This window comes from Hakea prostrata, chromosome 8, assembly GCF_041222555.1.
Source record: "Hakea prostrata isolate BN-2017 chromosome 8, UWA_Hpros_2, whole genome shotgun sequence".
NCBI classification, from domain to species: Eukaryota; Viridiplantae; Streptophyta; class Magnoliopsida; order Proteales; family Proteaceae; genus Hakea; species Hakea prostrata.
Genome location: NC_142607.1, coordinates 41,224,327 through 41,244,736, shown reverse-complemented (window position 1 = coordinate 41,244,736; position 20,410 = coordinate 41,224,327). Strand labels below are relative to the sequence as shown.

Genomic DNA, 20,410 nt, shown 5'->3' with positions numbered 1-20,410 from the left:
GTTTATATAACAACATTGGCCATAGAGTGATCAAGTGATCATGCAAGAGTTTTTTTTTTAATTTGAAAAAAATTTCAGTCATATAATTTGGAGTAATATGTTGGCATCAAAATATTGTTTAGGATTCTAAAATGAATATTAAAAATATTATTTATAATTTTATATAAATTTATTAAGTGTGGGATCACGGTTAAAAGAAAACAAATTGTGTGAAGTGTGGACGGAGGCTTTGTAAGATTTTGATTTTTGGGAGGTGTTGAGTGTTTCCAATTGAAATGGAGGGGCTCGAAAAAAAACTTTTTAGGAGTTCAAATAAATTTATTCAAATGAAGGTAAAATTGTCATTAAAGTTAAAACTAATGAAAACATAACGGTGTCAAATATGGAAGGGGGCTTTGTAAGATATCAATTTTGAGCTGGGTGCACTGAGTTTCCAATGGCAACGGAGGGGGCTTATGTAAAAAAAATCTTAAATTTATACATCGTATCACTAGACATGACACATAACCAATGACCAACCCCTCTGGCTCTGTCTCTCTCATCCTTCCTCTCTCACCCTTTGTGTTTGTGTTTCAAAATTCTGATCCATCCTGAATTTGATTATATAAGAAAGGCATTTTAGAACCCATTTGATAATCCATCATAAAACTGTTTTTGGTCTTTTTTGCTTCGAGAAGCAGAAAATTTGGCCAAAAACGTTTGATAAAACTGTCAACTGATTTTTACAACTTGTTATTAACCCACTGGAAAAACAGTTTCTAATATATTTTGCCTTTTGAGAAAAAAAAAAAATCAAAAAACGTTTGATAAAATTGTCAGGTGATTTTTTAAACAAATATTAAAATTTTTAAGAATTTATGCTTCAAGAAAAAGGTTTTGACATAACATCAATCTGTTATTGTGCATGTTTCTTGAAGCAATAGCTGGGCATGGGCTAGGCTTAAGTGAAAAAAAAGTCAAAATACGAGCCACTTATGAAATTTAATATACTTAAACATGATAAGTTGCAAAATCTTGCTAATAATATTTTTGCTTTCAAAAGTAAGTTTTATCAAACACTTTAAAAAATGTTTATATTTCTAAAAACAATCAAAATTATTTCTAATGTCTTTTATAGCAAAAAACTTTGTGGATTATGAAATGGGTCTTTAATATGACCCCAATCCTGATCTTAACTACGAAATAATAAAATAATATATTATACTCTTACGAAAGATAAAAGTACAGAGTGGTAGGGTTGGGTCGGGGTGGACGGATTGGCCTGAGACAAATACTTGACTTTGACCATAATCAAGGCCACCCTAGTCCAACCTTAAGTCACCTCTTTGGGTTAGGATTTTGAGCCCCAGCTTTATTCAGGCTCTAGGTGGGCCCGGGAGGATTCGAGCAACGAGAATCGAACCTACACCCCTTGAGTGATTGAATTAGACACCAAACCAGTTTATTTGGTTCGGCCACTTGGTTGTTGGTCAAATTGGATACAATTTTCAGAGTCGAATTGGATCAAATCAGAAGAACCTAAGGAGTCAACTCAAAAACCAGGTTCAAAATTGACTCAAGACCAGAAAATACTTTTCTAACCCTAAACTAGGGGTGTAAATGAATAACTTTCGAATTCGCATCCATTTCCATTTAGGGATTTCCGAATCCGTCCGATTATTAATAGGATACGGATATGGTATACCCCTTTCTTACCGAATATTATCCGTCCGATAAAATTATCCAATTAAGTTACTTATTTATATTTATTATTCTTATTTTTATAAATTTTACCTATGATATGTGACTATTGTTCTAGATTTTCTACTAAAATTAGATACCAAAGTTGTTAAATTCTTAAATTCAAACCTAGCTCTCACAAATAAAAAGGTAAAGATGTAATTAGGTAGTCGAAAATTTGTATTCAATCTATATTAATGCCCATTTAAAAGAATGTACTTAAGAAAATAACTATCCGATTATCATCCGAATCGACAGAATCCGTCCGAAAACCGATAGGATATTATCCGAATCCGTCTGAATATAATATGCTGCGGATATGGATATACCACTATTCGGTCCGTTTACACCACTACATTAAACCCACACTTGACCAAAAATATTGGTCCAGCCATGCCCCGGTCCAAGACGGGTTTGGTTCAACGGGCCAACTTGCACCCCTAGAATCCTGAGTTCCTGACTAGGAACGGCTTCTCCCTCTGCGTGTCTCTTTTCCTGTTCGTGAATCAAACACGTAATTCCGCAGAGAAGCTCCACGCATCACCAATAAAGCGGGTGCTTTCTCTTTGGTTCTTTGTTCATTACACCAAAACAAAACTCATCTATTGTTTTTCTGCTTTGTTGTTAATCAAATAGACGATTATTCCTCTGTTCAATTGTACATGAAGATACGGGAAAAAGTATCAATTTTGGGTCTCAATTCTAGCAGAAACATGATTATCAGCAATCGCAAACATTAATTATTGAATGTTCTTTTCTGGGTTTCTGATTCTGTGCAAAACCCCTTTCGATTTCCATCAATGGATCACTACAAAGCTCTTGGGCTTAGCCGTAATGCAACAAAAACAGAAATCAAGGAAGCATTCAGGAAACTGGCCCTTAAGTTTCATCCCGACATGCATTCAATGTCATCAAAAGCTGTCAGAGATGGGGCGGCGCTCAAATTCAAGCAGGTTGCAGAGGCTTACGAGGTTCTGATTGACGACAGAAAGCGTGCTGACTATAATAGGGGGTTCGGTTCCTCAAATGCCGGAGGTGGATTTGCTGGTGGTTATGGTTATGGTTATTCTGATAGGAATAGTTACCAACCCAGATACAGACGAAGCTATGCTTCGAATGAAGCTAGAGGGTTCTTCGACATGGATATGGCTTTTCGGTTTCTGACTAGTCGTGGGTTTCTGCTGAATCTTGCATTTGCGAGGTAATTCCTCTATCAGTTAATTTTTTTCGTTGCTTTGCTTTACACAATTTGCATTAGATTCATAGGTCCAGAACACTAGTTTCAGGGGTGTTTTCTGTTCAGTCTTTTCCTTTTTTCTGAATTCTTTTGGTTATGTATTTTCACTATATTTATTTGACGTTTCTGCAAGCAACATAGGAATTTCTGAAGGACATTACAAGGGAATTTAGGCTTATCTGGCAAGATAAGTCTGTTTTTAGATGGGAAATGGAAATTTTCTACTAATTTCCAGAAGCAACTGTCTAACTCAATTTTACTTCTCTTTTCAACAAATTAGGTGGTTTTAGTAGTATAGGCTGAGGGCTCTATTTTAAAAGGTTTAATTACTTTCTTTGGTAAAATTTATGGTTACAGAATCATAATTAAAAACCCGAATTACCATGAGTATAGCTCTCAAACTACCATATCTAAACCATCTTCTTCACTGTAACAGTCACTCTTAAGATCCAACACTATAACTTTTATCTTTAGATGGTAAAGAAGATAGATTTTCTCATAGGCATGATACATTAGATCGAGACTTCCCCTCTGCATGTACTATATGTTTATAATCGCATTGTTGATACTATATAGGTGTGGCACTAGCATCAAGCCACACTTGATCAGTTGGTGGACTAAGATTTGGTAAAGAATGATCCCTACCTCTCTAAAGTTAAGCAATGGGCATACTCAGCTTTCAGATGCCTTTCTCTATTTAAAATAACCATACTATGTCTTTTACTGCTAGTGATTGGCACCATGGCACATAATAACACTTAGGGAAATCTGTCATTAATATGGAGTGCAGCTTTTTGAATCAAATGGAAGATAATCCATAAGAAGTTTACAATTACAAACTGCTTTAGCTTTTGCTACAAAATGATATTTTTTCACAACTCTTATAAATCCAATGCTAGGACTATGCTAAGCATGCATGAGAGTTAGGATAGAGACTAGTGTTACCTGTACTGAAAGAGAAGAAAACTGTGATAATAGGGTTTTCCCTGTTGGGGTTCTTGTTAAGCAAACTAACCTAACGCAGCGGAATAATCAATCACAATAGAAAGGAAGAAGGAATCACACACACACAAGACAAGATTTACTTGGTTCGGTCAGAGACCTACATCCAAGGATGAGATATGCTCTCACCAAGCATATGCAATCATCAAATAACAGAGGAAGGTTACAGCCCTAGACAGTGACAAAACTCTATACAAAGACTAGAGATAACAACCGAAACAATGGAACAACCACACCTGAATCAAGATGCAACCAGAGCTTCAAGTATCTCTTGCGTGAATCCAAGAGCATCAAATATCGAAGCCTTTACACGCACCAAACAGTATACACTGCTTCAGCTTTGTACAAGAGCAAAGAACCATCACCAAGAACACATTAGGGCTAACCGAAACCCTCAACAGCAGATGAAGAACCAGCAGAGACCGAGAGCAATCGCCAGAGAGCAAAACAGAGAGGAGAGAGAGAGATATCGTGCGAATGAGATGATATCCTCAAAACCCCAAATACATATCCTCTAATAAGGTATGCAATTACCCTATTGCCCTCAAAACATAATAATAAGACAAGCTATCCTATTACATGAAAAAGACCATACTGCCCTTGCTAACCCCTGTTACATATTACATTCTCCACCTTGACTCTGTCATTTTGCCGATGCATATACCTGAGAGAACACAACCCATCAAATAAAATATATAAAACAATGTAAAAAACAATTTATAGGGATAACAGTTTCAATGAGTTTAAGGCAGATTTAAACTTATTAACAGGTACAACCTTAGTCATGATATCTGCAGGATTAATAGAAGTATCAATCTTACACACATCAACTAAACCCTTAGCAATAATATCCCTAATAAAATGTAACTTTACATCAACATGCTTTGTTCTTTCATGAAACACACTGTTCCTAGCAAGACACAAAGCACTCTGAGAATCACAATAAACTAGAGAATGCAAGTCATGAAAACCAAGCTCCCCTAGAAGCCTCTTAAGCCACATGCATTCCTTCACAGCCTCAGACAAAGCAATGTACTCAGCCTCAGTGGTTGAAAGAGCCACCACATGTTGAAGGGTGGACTTCCAACTCACTAGATTCCCACCAAGAGTAAATAAGTATCCAGTAATGGACCTTCTCTTATCTAAATCAGAGGCAAAATCTGAGTCACAATATCCAACAATGTCTAACTTATCAACACAAGAGTTATCATGAACAATTTTATAAGATGCAGAATTTTTCAGATATCTCAACAACCACATAACTGCATCCCAATGTGAATCACATGGCCTACTCATGTATCTACAAACAAGACCAACAGCATAAGCAATATCAGACCTACAACAAACCATATAATACATGAGACTACCAACATTCTTGATATGGTCTATTAGTTACAGCAGCAATAGAATCCATTCTAAGCTTAAAATGAGCACCAAGAGGAGTATTAACAGTCCTAATATTATCATGTCCAAACTTGTTAACAAGTTTATGAATATATCCAACCTGAGACAAGATCAAAACACCACTAGGCCTATCTCTATGAATATCAATGCCAAGAATCCTTTTAGCAGCCCCTAAATCTTTCATTTCAAACTCAGATTTCAACATAGACTTAAGCTTACAAATCTGAGATTTATCCTTTGATGCAATAAGCATGTCATCAACATAAAGTAAAAGATAAATGAAAGAATTAGTGCTAAACTCACAATAATAAATGCAACTATCATAGGAGCTTCTCTTATAACCATTCTTAAGCATGAATTCATCAAACCTTTTATACCATTGCCTAGGAGATTGTTTCAAGCCATATAATAACCTTAACAATAAACAGACCTTTGTCTCACTCCCCTTCAAAACAAAACCCTCAGGCTGAACCATATAAATATGCTCATCTAACTTACCATTCAAGAATGCAGTTTTCACATCTAATTGTTCAAGTTCAAGATCAAAGAGAGCAGCTAGGGCAAGAAGCACTCTAATAGAAGTATGTTTCACAACAGGTGAAAACACTTCATTATAATCAATTCCCTCAACTTGGGAATACCCCTTAGCTACTAGTCTTGCCTTATATCTAGGTTGCTCAACACCAGGAATACCAGCCTTAAATTTATAAACCCACTTACAACCAATTAGTTTCTTTCCTTTGGGTCTATCTACAAGAGTCCAAGTCTGATTTTTCATTAAAGATTCCATCTCATCTTTCATGGCAACAAGCCAAAGCTTGCTGTCCCCACATCCAAGAGACTCTTTATAGATTCTAGGCTCACTTCCCTCAAGCTGGTCAGCTACATTTAAAGCATAAGAAATCAGATTTGGACCACCATTAGATTCACACATATTAGCATACCTAGAAGGTCTCTTTATCTCTCTTCTAGACCTATCTCTTGCCAACAAATAACCATCTAAAGGATCCTCATCTTTAAGCTCTTCTTTAACATCAAAAGAATCACTTCCAACTTCCAAATCATCATCCTCAATCATAGGATCAGATTCATCAACAACAGTTTTAGACTTATCCCCTAACTCCACCTCAAATATAGCCTTGTCTAGATCATTGGAGTTAGGTCTAACACTAGATGAATCAATTTTCAGAAATTCAAGTTCATTGAATTTAACATCTCTACTAATTACAATTTTCTTATCTTGTAAACACCAAAGCCTATATCCTTTAACTCCTAAAGGATACCCTAGGAAGATACACTTCCTACCCCTAGGGTCAAGTTTACCCTTGTTTTGATGAACAAAACAAACACAACCAAAAGGTTTCAACAAATTGTAATCAGTATGCACTTTACTCCACCTAAAATCAGGTGTTTCAAAATCAACAGAGGAACAAGGAGACTTATTAATGACATAACAAGCTGTACTAGCAGCTTCAGCCCAGAATTTCTTACTTAGGCCAGATTCAATCAACATGCATCTAACCCTATCCATGATTGTCCTATTCATCCTCTCAGCCACTCCATTCTGCTGAGGAGTATAGGTGCATGTTCTATGTCTAGTAATACCATGTTCCTTACAAAAAATCAGAAACTTTTCATTCACAAATTCAAGACCATTATCAGTTCTAAGTCTCTTAATTTTCTTTTCAGTTTGATTTTCAACCAATACTTTCCACTCTAGGAACTTGTCAAAGATAGCTGATTTATCCCTAAGAAAATACAGCCATGTCTTTCTAGAGTAATCATCAATAATAGACAAGAAATATTGAGCACCAGAAAGAGATAAAGGTACATGTGGACTTCCCCACAAATCAGAATGTATATATTCAAGTACATGAGAAGTTTTGTATGAAGAATGAGGGAATTTAGTCTTATGGAGCTTACCCATGGCACACACATCACAAAAAGTCAAAGGGCTAAATTTCTTAAGACTTATCTGACCACTTTTGTACAAGTGTCCAAGTCCCTTACTACTTATATGACCCAATCTCTTATGCCATAGCTCCACCTCACTAAGAACCCCACTAGAGACTGATGCAGCCCCTAAAACCACACTTCCATTTAAGAAGTATAAACCATTCTTCAAATCAGCAGTTAGAATTACACTACTACCCCTCATAACCCTAAGAGAACCCTCCCTAGAGGTGTATGAAAACCCCCTAGAATCAAGCTGACTCAAGGACAGCAGGTTTCTCCTAAGTCCAGGTACATGTCTCACCTCCTTTAAGTCTCTAACAGTCCCATCATTCAATTTAAGTCTTATTGATCCAATCCCCATAACATCACAAGCATGATCATTACCCATTAATACTTTACCACCTCTAAGGGACTCAAAAGTGATAAACCACTCCCTTCTAGGAGTCATATGAAAGGTACAGCCTGAATCTAAGATCCAAGCATCATGATCACTACAAGTTGAAACCACTAGTGCATCACTAGTAACATCAGCCACATGTGTGGCCTCTATTTTCTCATTTCCATTTTCACTTTGCAACTTTTGAAGTCTCTCTTTACAATACTTTCTTATGTGACCTTCCTTCTTACAATAATAACAGACCCTCTTGTTGTTATAAGACTTTCCATTAAAATTCTGATTTGTATTAACATTAGTGTTCTTTGTAACAAACTTCTTCTTTTTCTTATTATTATTATTGAACTTCTTCTTAGTTTCATGCATGGTTCTATTATCAGAGTTAACATACAAGCCATCACTAACATGTTTTACCTTCCTCTCAGTTTTCAATTCTATATCCCTAATTTTCAATGCTTCCATCACATCATCAAGGGTTATAGATTGTCTACCATACTTAATAGCATTCTTGACACCAACATGAGAATCAGGCAAAGATTTCAACAATAGGACAGCAAGGGTATTATCGATAACTCTTCATCCAAATCAGCCAAATCACATGACAATTTATAAAAGTCTTCTACATTATCAGTTAAAGACTTAGAAGCATCCATCTTGAAACTAAACAATTGTTCTTTTAATAATGTAACACTAGGTATAGAAGCAGCCATATATAGTTGTTCAAGTTTAAGCCAAACCTTGGCAGCCGTCTTACACTCTCTTACCCTTCTCATTACGGTGTTACTCAAATACAAAATGATAGTGCTATAGCACATATCTTGCATATCTTCCTTCTCTTCATCAGTCATGGACAAGGGAAGTTCTTTATCAGTCTTCAATGCCTTATGACATTTGTTTTGTACAAGAATAGCATGCATCCTATTCTTCCACACCATATAGTCCCCCTTACCATCAAATTTCTCCAACTCATACCGGGTAGGAGCCATAACAAACAAATGAAGAAAATACAATCAGATTATATCTTAAAACAGTAACACAAGATATTACTAACTCTATCAAGTTTCAGAATTTAAATAATCCAAAAAACTGAAATAATGATATATAATAATATCAGGTTTAGACCAAGAGAACAAGGGATAGAGTTCTAATGTTTTATCTAAATCAAGAGTTCAATAATAATTACTAAGAAATGTTAACTGTAACAAGTTAACAGAAAATCAGATTTCAGAATTTATATACAACTATAATCAGAATAACAAATCAAATTGAATTTCAGATTATAAACCAAACTAAAAACAGTAATTTCATATATGCAATCTATTTTGCATAAAGTCCCAATTTATTTTCAAAGAACCAAGGCAGCCGAACCACTTATCAAGTCAATCAGCAAAATTAGATTCTAATTTCAAACAATAAATTTGAGATATGATATGCAGACTGATCCAAACAGCTAACAGATGCAAAGCCCTAACTCAATTTCAAGAAACCCCCATGGCCGAACCACTTCACAGGTCAAATTGCCAAATCAGAAATTGATTTCAATGAATAGAGAAGAGAGATTACACACAAACAACTTCAATTAATCAATTACAACAAAAGCCCCAACCTAATTTGAGTAAAACCCTAGATTAGGGTTTCGGTCAGGAATTAGGGTTTAATAGTAAAAGAAATTGAAGCAATAGAGATACAAGAATCAATCAAATAATTAGCATACACGATTCACTGTTTAACGAAACACTAATTAACAATATAATCAAGGTTAACCAAAAGTTAACAAACTCAGGCAAGAATCGAAACAAGCTCTGATGCCAAAACTGTTAAGCAAACTAACCTAACGCAGCGGAATAATCAATCACAATAGAAAGGAAGAAGGAATCACACACACACAAGACAAGATTTACTTGGTTCGGTCAGAGACCTACATCCAAGGATGAGATATGCTCTCACCAAGCATATGCAATCATCAAATAACAGAGGAAGGTTACAGCCCTAGACAGTGACAAAACTCTATACAAAGACTAGAGATAACAACCGAAACAATGGAACAACCACACCTGAATCAAGATGCAACCAGAGCTTCAAGTATCTCCTGCGTGAATCCAAGAGCATCAAATATCGAAGCCTTTACACGCACCAAACAGTATACACTGCTTCAGCTTTGTACAAGAGCAAAGAACCATCACCAAGAACACATTAGGGCTAACCGAAACCCTCAACATCAGATGAAGAACCAGCAGAGACCGAGAGCAATCGCCAGAGAGCAAAACAGAGAGGAGAGAGAGAGAGATATCGTGCGAATGAGATGATATCCTCAAAACCCCAAATACATATCCTCTAATAAGGTATGCAATTACCCTATTGCCCTCAAAACATAATAATAAGACAAGCTATCCTATTACATGAAAAAGACCCCCCCCCCCCCCCACCCCACCACACAACACCAAACAAACATATTGTTTTGGTTGGGGGGGGGGGGGGGTTATAAATATAAAAAAAAAAAAAAAAAAAAAAAAAAAAAAAAAAAAAAAACAAAAAAAAAAAAAAAAAAAAAAAAATACCAATTTTATAAAAAAAAAAAAAAAAAAAAAAAAAAAAAAAAAAAAAATAATAATAATTTAAAAAAAAAAAAAAAAAAAAACAAACAACCACACCCCCCCACACCCCCCGGGCCAGGGGGGATAAAAAAAACCCCCCCCCCCCCCCCTTCAAAAAAAACACCTCCCAAAACGGGGACGCCGGGGGGGCCAAAACCCCAACCCCACTAAAACCCGATGGAGCAACCTTGGAAATTGCAACAAGACCTGACCTCATTATCTTTTAAATATTCCTACATGTTTTTAATCCTTGAGAACATACCTCACTAATGGTTGGTTTCATTGGCAATTGTACAGAGTCTACAGACCTGTGAAGGTTCTTTTAGCAGATAGGACAGTCATGAAAACCTTCAGCACCTCCTGGGAAGAGATTTCAATTTGTGTTAATAGCATAAGTTGCTTCTGGTTGAATTTTTATAGGCATAATTAGTAGTTTTTTAGTTATTGTAGAAGTATGTAGTTTAGTTTAATATACCTATTGTTATTCCACTTAGTGCAACAATGAATTTAAATCTAATCTTCCACTTTGTACTTATTCTGACTTCTCTAATTTAAATTGGATCTTCTTGATGTGTACTCTAATTCAGAAAAGGAGTGTCAGAACCAAGTTTGGTTAGCCAACTCCATGTAATTGGAATCGGCTTAGCTGGTTGAGTTGACTACCTTCTTGAAGTGGAGTAGCTTCTGTAACACATTAAGTTTAGTGTAGGTGCAACCAAAAAAAGAAAAAAAAAATGTACACATGGAAATCAAAAATAAAATAAAGATGCAGTCTGGATTGCCGACTTCTTCGGATAATTTGCGACATGAGGCTTTCTGGACTTTTTATATGTCAAGCTTGATGAAACTGGAGTAATTTTCAGTTCAAAGGAAAATTTGCTGATGAAGAGTTTTATTCTGCAGTACTATATTAGGGGCCAGCGTTCTCATATCAAGGAGTGGGGATGCCCTTTGGAAAATGCAAAATTCTGGGGTAAGACATTAATCTATATTCTTCTGTTACAAAATCTATCAATCACTTCCAACGGTTTACTGTTCCATTTCTTTCTTCATAATTGGTCACAGTGCACATACAACAGCCTCTAATACAACTTGCATAGCCTTCTGACCCACCATGTATTGCATAGTTGTGTTGTGTTGGGGACCATTTTGTTCGTCCAAGATAGAAAGCCTTTATTTTTTTTGGGTGTTCCTAAATATATGGTTATCTAGCAATACTACTTCACTAAGTGTCAGATGCTGTAAGGCATTCATTACTTGGGTAGCTTTTTTTGAACTTGTGTTAATTAATCAGTTCAATAAGTCCAGGATTATCCTATGTAAATCAAAACTAAATGCTGTCAACTTGAATAAGTTCTTAAATACGAATATGATTCTCTGTTCAGCATCATACAGCTTAGGCAAATTCGGCACACAATATTTGTTGTCGTCCATCATTAACTAAGGAGATTCTATTTGGATAATCTATTGTCAAGGGGTTTCTGTCGTTCTGTATATAGTTTGAGGAACACATTTTCCAAATTATATTTTGCTTGAGAATGTACTGAAGTATACCCTTCACAAGTGTACAAAATGTCAATGAAGGTTGTCTGTATAGGTTCTCTTACAAATTCAACAGATTCATGGTGCAAATTATCCATCCTCAATGACTAGGCTATCATTTTCAATTTCCTGAAGTTTTTGTCTTGACACTTCTTCTGCTCGGATTCATGTAATGTTTGTAGAGGGATTTGGATTTTGAAATGAAAATGAAGGTGGGTTTCAACTTTCAAATTCTCTAAAACTCTTGAGGATATCCACATCATTCTTCTGTAGTTTGTAGCTAGGGAAGGTGATTCTGTTTTGGGTATCTAGAAAACTACGTAGGTTGATTATACTCAAACACTAAGTAAACTAAATGACTCATCACCACTTGACATAGGCCCCCTACTCTGGATTTAAGACGAATTCTCCCTTCCATACCGCCACAGTACTTTTTTTTTATCAAATGGATCAGTGATTCATTCACAGGTGAAGCGATAAGTCTTCCTTCACAAACTAATGTATCAGTGATGAAATTAATACAATTTTTACAGTGTCAGGGAGTGACATAAATGTCATAATAACAAGTTAACACTTCATTATTATATTTGCTATATTTTGCAGAAGAGTTTTATGTCTTTCTAGGTTCCAGAACCCTTTCCATTGAGCACTGACTAGCAGCCACATGTGATATGGCATTTCAGATGCAGCCCAAAATTGGTGGAAATGTCCGCATCATCATCTATCCATGATCAAATTACCAAACTAGTCCGACATCTCCATATTTACTCCAAGGAGAGTAATTTTTGAAAAAGTCTACAGAGTAACCAGAATCGTTGGAAAACTAAGAGAGGCCAACTTTAGTTGTTAGCCTTGAAAAGTTTGGACTCAATGGAAAGACTTCTGGTTGAAGGCATGGGAAGATTCTGCCCTAAAATTGAGGGCTGAATAAAGTTATTAGAAGTTTAGAAGTGATCTCTCTTTTAGCATAAGAAACTTGTTAACCACTATTTCAAGCAATTCCGTTGAGACTTGAGAGGTTAATTGTTCTAGTTATTCAGCTATTTTATCTTTATATATAACAGCTTTTGTTATTTTGTCATGATTCATGAAGAATTAATTCGTCTTCTGTTACATGATCTGTTGAACTATGTTTTGATTACGCATGAACAACATTTTGGTGAATGAGTAATGTCATCCCTTGTATATTCTTCTACTGATTCTAGCCGAAGAAAAACTTGCTCCAAAATTTTCATTGAACTAACTATGTAGGACTTCAAATTGATGTATCTGACTGAGAAAGAAGTTTTACTGTTTTTAATGAATGATCCCTGCAGAAATCATTTGAAGAAGCTATTGAATCCATTGAGAAGATCAAAAAGCAGGAAAAGAAGACGTGAAACACCTCAGCCATGTTTCTGGTATTTTTGTACTCAAAGAGTGTAAATTGACTGTCGAATTACACTAATATTTTTTCAATCTGGTGAAGGAAATCATTGTATCTTTACAACAAAATATATCCTGATGTATATATTACAGTATCAACAGCAGTAATTGTAAGACTAAAACCATACTCATGTTAGGAGACTCTGTTTCTCCATTCTATTGTGCAACACTGCTTCTTTGGTCATCTTCTGGGTATGTTCAGTTTCTATCAACCCATAAACCTCCTTCCAATTTGGCAACCCAAAAGGAAATAGAAAAAGGGCTGAGGGGATGTAAAACTTGCTAAAGCTCGATAGCTTGACATCTCTGATGGAAGATACAGAAAGAGAAATTCTGGGGCCGATACAGTTGTCCTTTTTTTCCCCCTTAATGAGGTTCTATCAGCCTAAGATTTTGTGATTTGGGGCCCTTTATTCTTCCAAAAATGAAGCTCTACACCCATCTGTTGTAAACCTCCACATTTAACTTGAAACAAATAATCTTTCTTAGCCTTCCTTATGTTATTAGTGATTCTCCTTTCTTCTGAAAAAGCAGCTTCACAAGATGATATAATCTTAGCGAATTGTGGATTTTATTCTTGAAACTAAGATCTTTTCTAATCACTTTATAGGTAACGTTATTTGTGATTTGCCTGCTTTTCAGTTTTTCAGTCACATGAAGCTGGACCTCTGTTTCTAGTGATGAGGACTTCTTTTATGTCTTCAAATATGGGAACTGAAACTCATTTTCAATTTACTTCTTTGATTGTACTAGGAATGAGATCCAATGATTTGATCTGTCAAAAAAACAAAACCAATGTCGAGTGGCCTTCTGAGAGATTCCCTTTGTGTCTTCCATTGCTGAGATTGTGTTAGTTAGATAATGGAAAAAGGCTAGGTGTACTAGCCTATAATTGTCTCTCCTCCTCTCTCTTCTTTCCTTTTAAGGTAAAGGAGTCATTTTAAAAGGAAGGAGAAATTGAAATATGAGGTGCTAGCATACCCATTTCACTTCTCAATTGTAAATCTCACTCCTTTAAAACAAAACAAAACAAAAACAAACCAAAAGAAATGAATGCTAGATCTCCACACTTCTCATTCCCACTGGAAGTTTGCTAGTCACCAAATTTCAGATAAAGATGAGATTACCTGAGAACTACAATGATCTTTTTGCGTGGGTATGCTCTCCGTTATCTTGTCTGTCAAGAATTATTGCAGGAAACACACAGTGGGTAAGAAAGAGTTTTGTTTGGGTTGTTTGGGTGCTGCACAATTAATGCACAGCACAGAGCTGCCTACACAATAGGCATTCTGTGCTGCGCATTAATTGGTAAGAAAACTAGGTGGTAAAAATGAATCTCTTGAGCCCATTTTCTATATGGACCAGCCTAGTTAGGGGTCGTGCTTGGGTGCTGCATAATTAATGTGCATCACCTGCAACGCACGAAATTACGAGCGGCCGAGATTATATGCAGCACCCAAGCAAAATCACGTTGTTAGTACTTCACATGAATTTATGTTCACCTTGGGTTCTTTGCATGAGAGATGAGTTCATGCTGAGTTTTACAGCACTGCTCAGTGGCCTTTTCTGATCCTGAGTACTTCCTATGAAATATCACAAGCATTGACTTGACTCAACCTGAACAGTCTTTTTCAAACTGCTCTTCTCGTGTTAATGGCTATAACATTTTCCTGCAGAATGCCCCAGTGTTGATTGCCGACACTTGCATTAAAAACTCCTGAAACTTCTGCAAAATGCAGAGCATCAATTTCTTCAAAGTTTGGCGAGATATTATTTAGAAGGTTTAGACTTGAGAACAGTTTGAAGGTGGATTGGTAACTGGTAAGGTGGAAGCATTGGTTATAAATGCTTGGAATAAGTTGTGTGGCAGGAAGGTTAACACTGGCCATACCTTACTCAAAAATTCATAGTGGGTCCAGGTGAATTCAAGTTACCCTTGTACAGCATGTTGGAAGTGGAACCAGCTTCATTAACCCTGACACTGTTTGTGTCCTAGCAAATGCTATTCCCCTAAACTTGGCTATAAAGCTGGTTGGAGATCTTCCCCCTTGATATTTTTCAATCATCACAGCTTCTGCGTAGACTGGACAGTCACAGAGTTAACTGTAATATTGTTCTTTTCAATCATTCTGAACAGAATCCAGTAGTGTTGGTTCATGACAATCTTCCTGGATGCTGTATCAGTTAATGGAGTCTTATGGCACATCTAAATTTAAATGGGGCTGCTGGGTAGACTTCTGTTTTACTGTTTCTCTCATTCTGTTCCAGATTACAAACAGAGTTGAACTAATCAAACAGAATATAACAAACTATTAAAGAAAATAAGACCAAATTATCCAAATAACCACATCAGTTGAACAGATTACTGACTTATATGACCAAAAATCCAGAACCCAACAACAAAGTGAAACTGAACTAACATTCACCCCCACAATGATAAAGGAAGCACCCACAGCTGTTGAACCAACTTTGGTAGCAGTAAAAATGGTAATGCTTGAATCCACTCATTGATAAACCCATTTGAAGGGGTAAAATGTCATTTTCTAACTTCAGCTGGTCCCGTTCTTGTTGATTTTTGTAAGTTCACAAATTCTAGTCTAACCCCATCCACCATTCCCTTGGTCCCCATTTACCCTCCCCCCTGTAACAGAAACTGCAATAGACATCTATTATTAAATGCATACTTAAGATCAAATGACTTGGATTGTCACCCACCCACTGGGTGACCCCTGAAGAAGGTAAGTTTCAGGCACACAAAAAAGGCAGGAGTTCTGTTCAGATACACTTTATTCTGGTGGTAGAGAAGAGGTGAGTTTTGGTGAGGTTCATTAAAAAAAAAGGAATCTATGGACAGGTTTAATCCATCCTGTGATCTGATGCTCAAGAATAAGATGGTTCAAGACAGTCATTAGGCAATGTCAAAATCTTGCTAATACATCCTTGTAAAACAAGCTACCTGCTGGCAGAGATGCATCTTGTCACAAGCGAAAAAGCAGAAAGCAGTTCATGAGAAGTTAAGTCTTTCTCTCTTGGGTTCAATTACGATTTATCCCATCACCCAGAATAATCAGCGGAAGGTGGTTGACATGTTCAGAATAGTAACTACCACAAAGGCAGACCTAACTCTCCACTGAAGGTAGGTGGGTGATATGAATTGCAGTTCTAAGCTTCCATCCTTTCCAACACAACAAACTACATCACCCTGCCGCACCCAAACCAAAACATCAAACGAAACCTTAGTAGTACCTATTCTGATCAACAATCAAGATCCACCTTGATTTTGGTCAAATAAATTTCACAGAGCAAATAATTACTGGGATGAGGAAGAAAAACTCTCATACTTGAGGAACTGGCTTTAAGAACAGAGACATATCAACCAAAACTCAATCAGTAAGATGAAAGATCCCAGGCCTTATCAGCCACCAACAGATGCAAAAATACAATTTAAAAAATGAAAAACCAAGAGTCATCGATGATTTTATATGGCAAATGAACAAAGGAAATTTGATTGCTTTTCTCGAAACAGAACTCATATTGATTAGAATGGTGTACAAACAAATACAATCAAACTTTCTCACTGTACATAGCAACAGAACCAGAAAGACAACCACTACAGAGGGGAGCCGGGAGCCTGGGACACACATAATATCGCAGCAAATAAGACTCTTCCCCAGAAAATACTGGATTTTCATTTTCAATAACAGAATTACAGATGATTGGAGACATGATGAAGATTCTGACTTAATTTTGAGCTTCTAGACCAGAGTATAGAAACCAAACTCTGAATGTTGGAGCATTTGAGATAAGCCTAGAATCCATTCATCTCCAAAAGGTATGTTCTCCGTTTCACCAATGTCTTTACAGCTGCCATGAAGGGCCCCTCAAATGCTCCAGAAACAAATGCCTCCACCTCCTTCTTGCTTGAGCCGCTGCCCTCTCCCGATGGCTTGATGGCCACCAACGTTGCCCCTTGCATTCCAATTCCTTCTGGGAGCTCCAAATATGAAGCATATCTCAACTTCATGTTTGAAGCCGGAACTTGGGTTCGTTTTGAAGATGCTGAAGCAGCCAAAGGCTTCTCTTTGAACTCCTTCAATTGTTCGCCACTCATGCTCAGAGTACCCTGTCCATCAGCATCCGTGAAAACAACAGTCTTCAGTGTTGGATGGTCTCTTATTATCGGTTCCAATACATAATGCCTCGTCGAAGCAGCAATCAGAGAACTAATCGTCCACACAACACGCAATTTCAAACCCCCATTTGTGTAAAATGATTCGGGTATGCCACTGTCTTCAACCAATCCTTGTTCTGTAACAGGCTTCAAATCTGTCTGGGTACCACCTAAAATAACACAGTTCTGCAAAGTGCTTCCAAATTCGGCTTTCCATTTTAGAACAACTCCATCTTCAGTACAAACATCTGCGGCTGGCAATTCAATCCATAGGTTTTGGATGTAATGAAAATTCTTTAGGACTTGATCAAGGGTGCTTTGAGATACTTGTGGAAGAAGTGTTTTGTTCGTGTTGTTGCTGTTGCGGATATTGTGGAAAGGTTTGATGAGGCTAAAGAACATGTACTTGAGAATATTGGAGATAACGTTACGAGGTTTATGGGAAGAACAGTATGGACTCTCATCATTATCACCATTGATGGTTACAACCTCGTCAATCTTGATGTAGACATCTTGAACTAGAGGCACAAGGGAGTTCAACCGCTTACAGACTGCAGAGCAGCGGCCAAGAGATCTTATGTCAGCAAGCTTGTTAAGGATTATGAGGACAAGCGAATCCGGAATTTGATCAAAATCGCATGAGTATATTTCAGCATCACAGACTCGGGTTTTAGACTGCATTCTCTTCAGCAATCTCAGATTTTGACAAGGAATGCAAGCAAAATCTTTGAAGATTGATAAGAATGACGAATCAGAGACCAAAACGACCAGAAATGCAGATTTTGAAAATCCAGTCCGGCAACTGAGTAGCTCTTATTTGCAGGAAAAGGCTTGAATCTTGATTATCTAAAAGCAAATGAAGGAGGAAACCTGAATTAAGAGACAAAATAAAGATCTCGCGATCATAACGGCATCAATACTGCTAGCTTTTAAAAGCAGAGAAATGCCATCGAGAAATTTCTAAATCCGATTATCAATAAAGACCCAAAAGTCTAAGATCCTTTTACGGAAAACCCCATTCGTCAACGATCAATCAGAAAGTCGAAATCCCTAATCCCCAAAAATACCCCGTGATCTACACGCACCACGCACAGAACCCGAGTAGCTTCAGCGACAAATCCCTCGAACACAATAGAAAGAACCTTCGAATGCATCAAGAAAACCTCCAAATCACCAATCAGCAACACTAGAACACCGTTAAAAGACCACAACTTTGACGACAGAATCAGAAAAAAAGACGAGATTCTTCCATCTGAAAAAAGAAATCAGGAAATCACAATAAATGCAATAAAAACGCACTTTACCCAGATTGTGGAGAAAAATCCCTTGTTCTTCGCCGATCTTCTGACTGACGGGAAATCAAGAAACCCAGCTGACTTGCTATATGGTCGGATCTCAGCCACACTCTTGAAAAGCCGACAGAAATGATTCTCAATTAAAGACGAAAACTTCTTATAACAGAATCGTTGAAACAGAGCGAGAGAATAGGGTTTTGCGGGAGCGACATTAGGGTTTTAGTGAACAAGAACGAAAAGAGTAAAGCTGTTACGATAGAGACATACGCGGCTTTTCTTCTCTAATCTTACTCTTCTTCGTCTCTTCTCTTTCTTTGCTTATAAATATACTTTCTCTCTCTAACAGCCACCCTTGCAAGACTCGAAGGACCTCTTTCGTTCTCTCTCTCTCTATTTATCTCTCTGTGTCTTCACAGTTTCTGTACTTTTATACTCGCTTCAGACAGAAGATAACGGCACCGTCAAGTGTGTGACGTGGAACGTCAACTCTTGAAGACGTCTTACGTGGGAGAAGATAACAACAACGTTATAGGAGGATGAATAGCAGACGTTGACAGATGGATAACTGTTGGATATTTGTTTTGGTGGTTTTTGATTGGGTGCTCCGAGGGTGTAGCAAAGTAGAAGCCATTGATAGACGTGGATTAATCCACACTGTTCACTTTAAAGCTTTCTCATTTGAGTGATATTCTGACGAAAAAGAAACTCGGACCGGTAGAACCAATTAAACCGGGTATTTCCCTCAACTCTAATCGGGTTACTTTTGGGTTCAATTTGGTCTATTTCTAGTTTTACATGTACTAGGATGGATGGAAATTTAAAGCTTCATTAAAATAGCTTTAAAGGTTCCATGGTCCCTCTAAGATTTTTTTTTTGGAAAGGTAGCTTGTTACTATGGGGTGGGAACTAAATTACTAATATATACTGTCCGAGTTCGTGCAAACCCTGGATCTCCCCGTGGGAGGATAGGTCTTTAACCGCTTGACTAACCCATCATTGGTGAAAATAAAATCTAAGATCTTGATGAGCCTTGAAACCCTAAAACATCAGACCCACTAGGTAGGGATTGTTCAACATTGGTCCCCCCCAGGTTATTACCACATTAGTCACAAAAACTGGGGCCCATAAGCCAAGAGAGGGGGAAGACTTGGGGAGGGGGTTCTACATAGGAGGCTGCCATCACTGTCCTAAAAGCATATCTACGTACTATACTATTTTGCTCATTAAAAATATGATACCACAAACAAAGACATCAATTTACAAAATATCCTAGATTAAGCCTGATATCTCAATTGGACTTGATCTGGAAGGCATCGAGTTTTGACAATATTAATGAGTTCCATGCTGTTTAATTCAACTTAGAGTCCCAGAACTTGTCATAGCACTCCCCTAAGGCGTAAAGAAGGGAGTCTTGCATGACTAGCTATTTGCCAACGAGTATGAGTGAAAGTGGATTAGTTTTGAGATTCTTAATTTACATGAACAATTGCTTTTATAACTTGGATCATGAAGCTTGAAACATGAAATCATGAAACCCTAATTCTCCGAAATATGACATTATAAAGAGGAATAAGATCTAAATTTTATACTCTATATTCTTAAACAAGTCAAAGGAGAAAAATAAAAATTCCTACAAATATTTTTTTTCTTCTTCTTCTTTTCTTATATAGG

At 37.0% G+C, this 20,410-nt stretch overlaps 1 protein-coding gene and 1 pseudogene across 4 annotated transcripts; one reads left to right on the top strand and one right to left on the bottom strand.

Annotated features, from left to right (window-relative positions):
- The first annotated feature begins 2,212 nt into the window (after positions 1-2,212).
- On the top strand, positions 2,213-14,041 carry LOC149007916 (Chaperone DnaJ-domain superfamily protein). Its single transcript, XM_089165267.1, has 3 exons — positions 2,213-2,920; positions 11,210-11,279; positions 13,165-14,041. Exons 1-3 carry the CDS (start codon positions 2,520-2,522, stop codon positions 13,225-13,227), a joined length of 534 nt encoding a protein of 177 aa, XP_089021393.1. The 5' UTR covers positions 2,213-2,519; the 3' UTR covers positions 13,228-14,041.
- Positions 14,042-16,618: 2,577 nt separating this feature from the next.
- Positions 16,619-19,122, bottom strand: LOC149007915 (F-box protein At4g18380 pseudogene; annotated as a pseudogene). 3 transcript variants are annotated; one of them, XR_016175241.1, is made up of 2 exons: positions 18,530-19,122; positions 16,619-18,290 (listed from the first exon to the last, which is right to left on the bottom strand). The product of XR_016175241.1 is annotated as an F-box protein At4g18380 pseudogene, transcript variant X1 (transcript). The 3 variants fall into 3 exon arrangements; XR_016175243.1 differs by having other exon boundaries at positions 18,744-19,122; XR_016175242.1 differs by having other exon boundaries at positions 18,749-19,122.
- Positions 19,123-20,410: the final 1,288 nt, after the last annotated feature.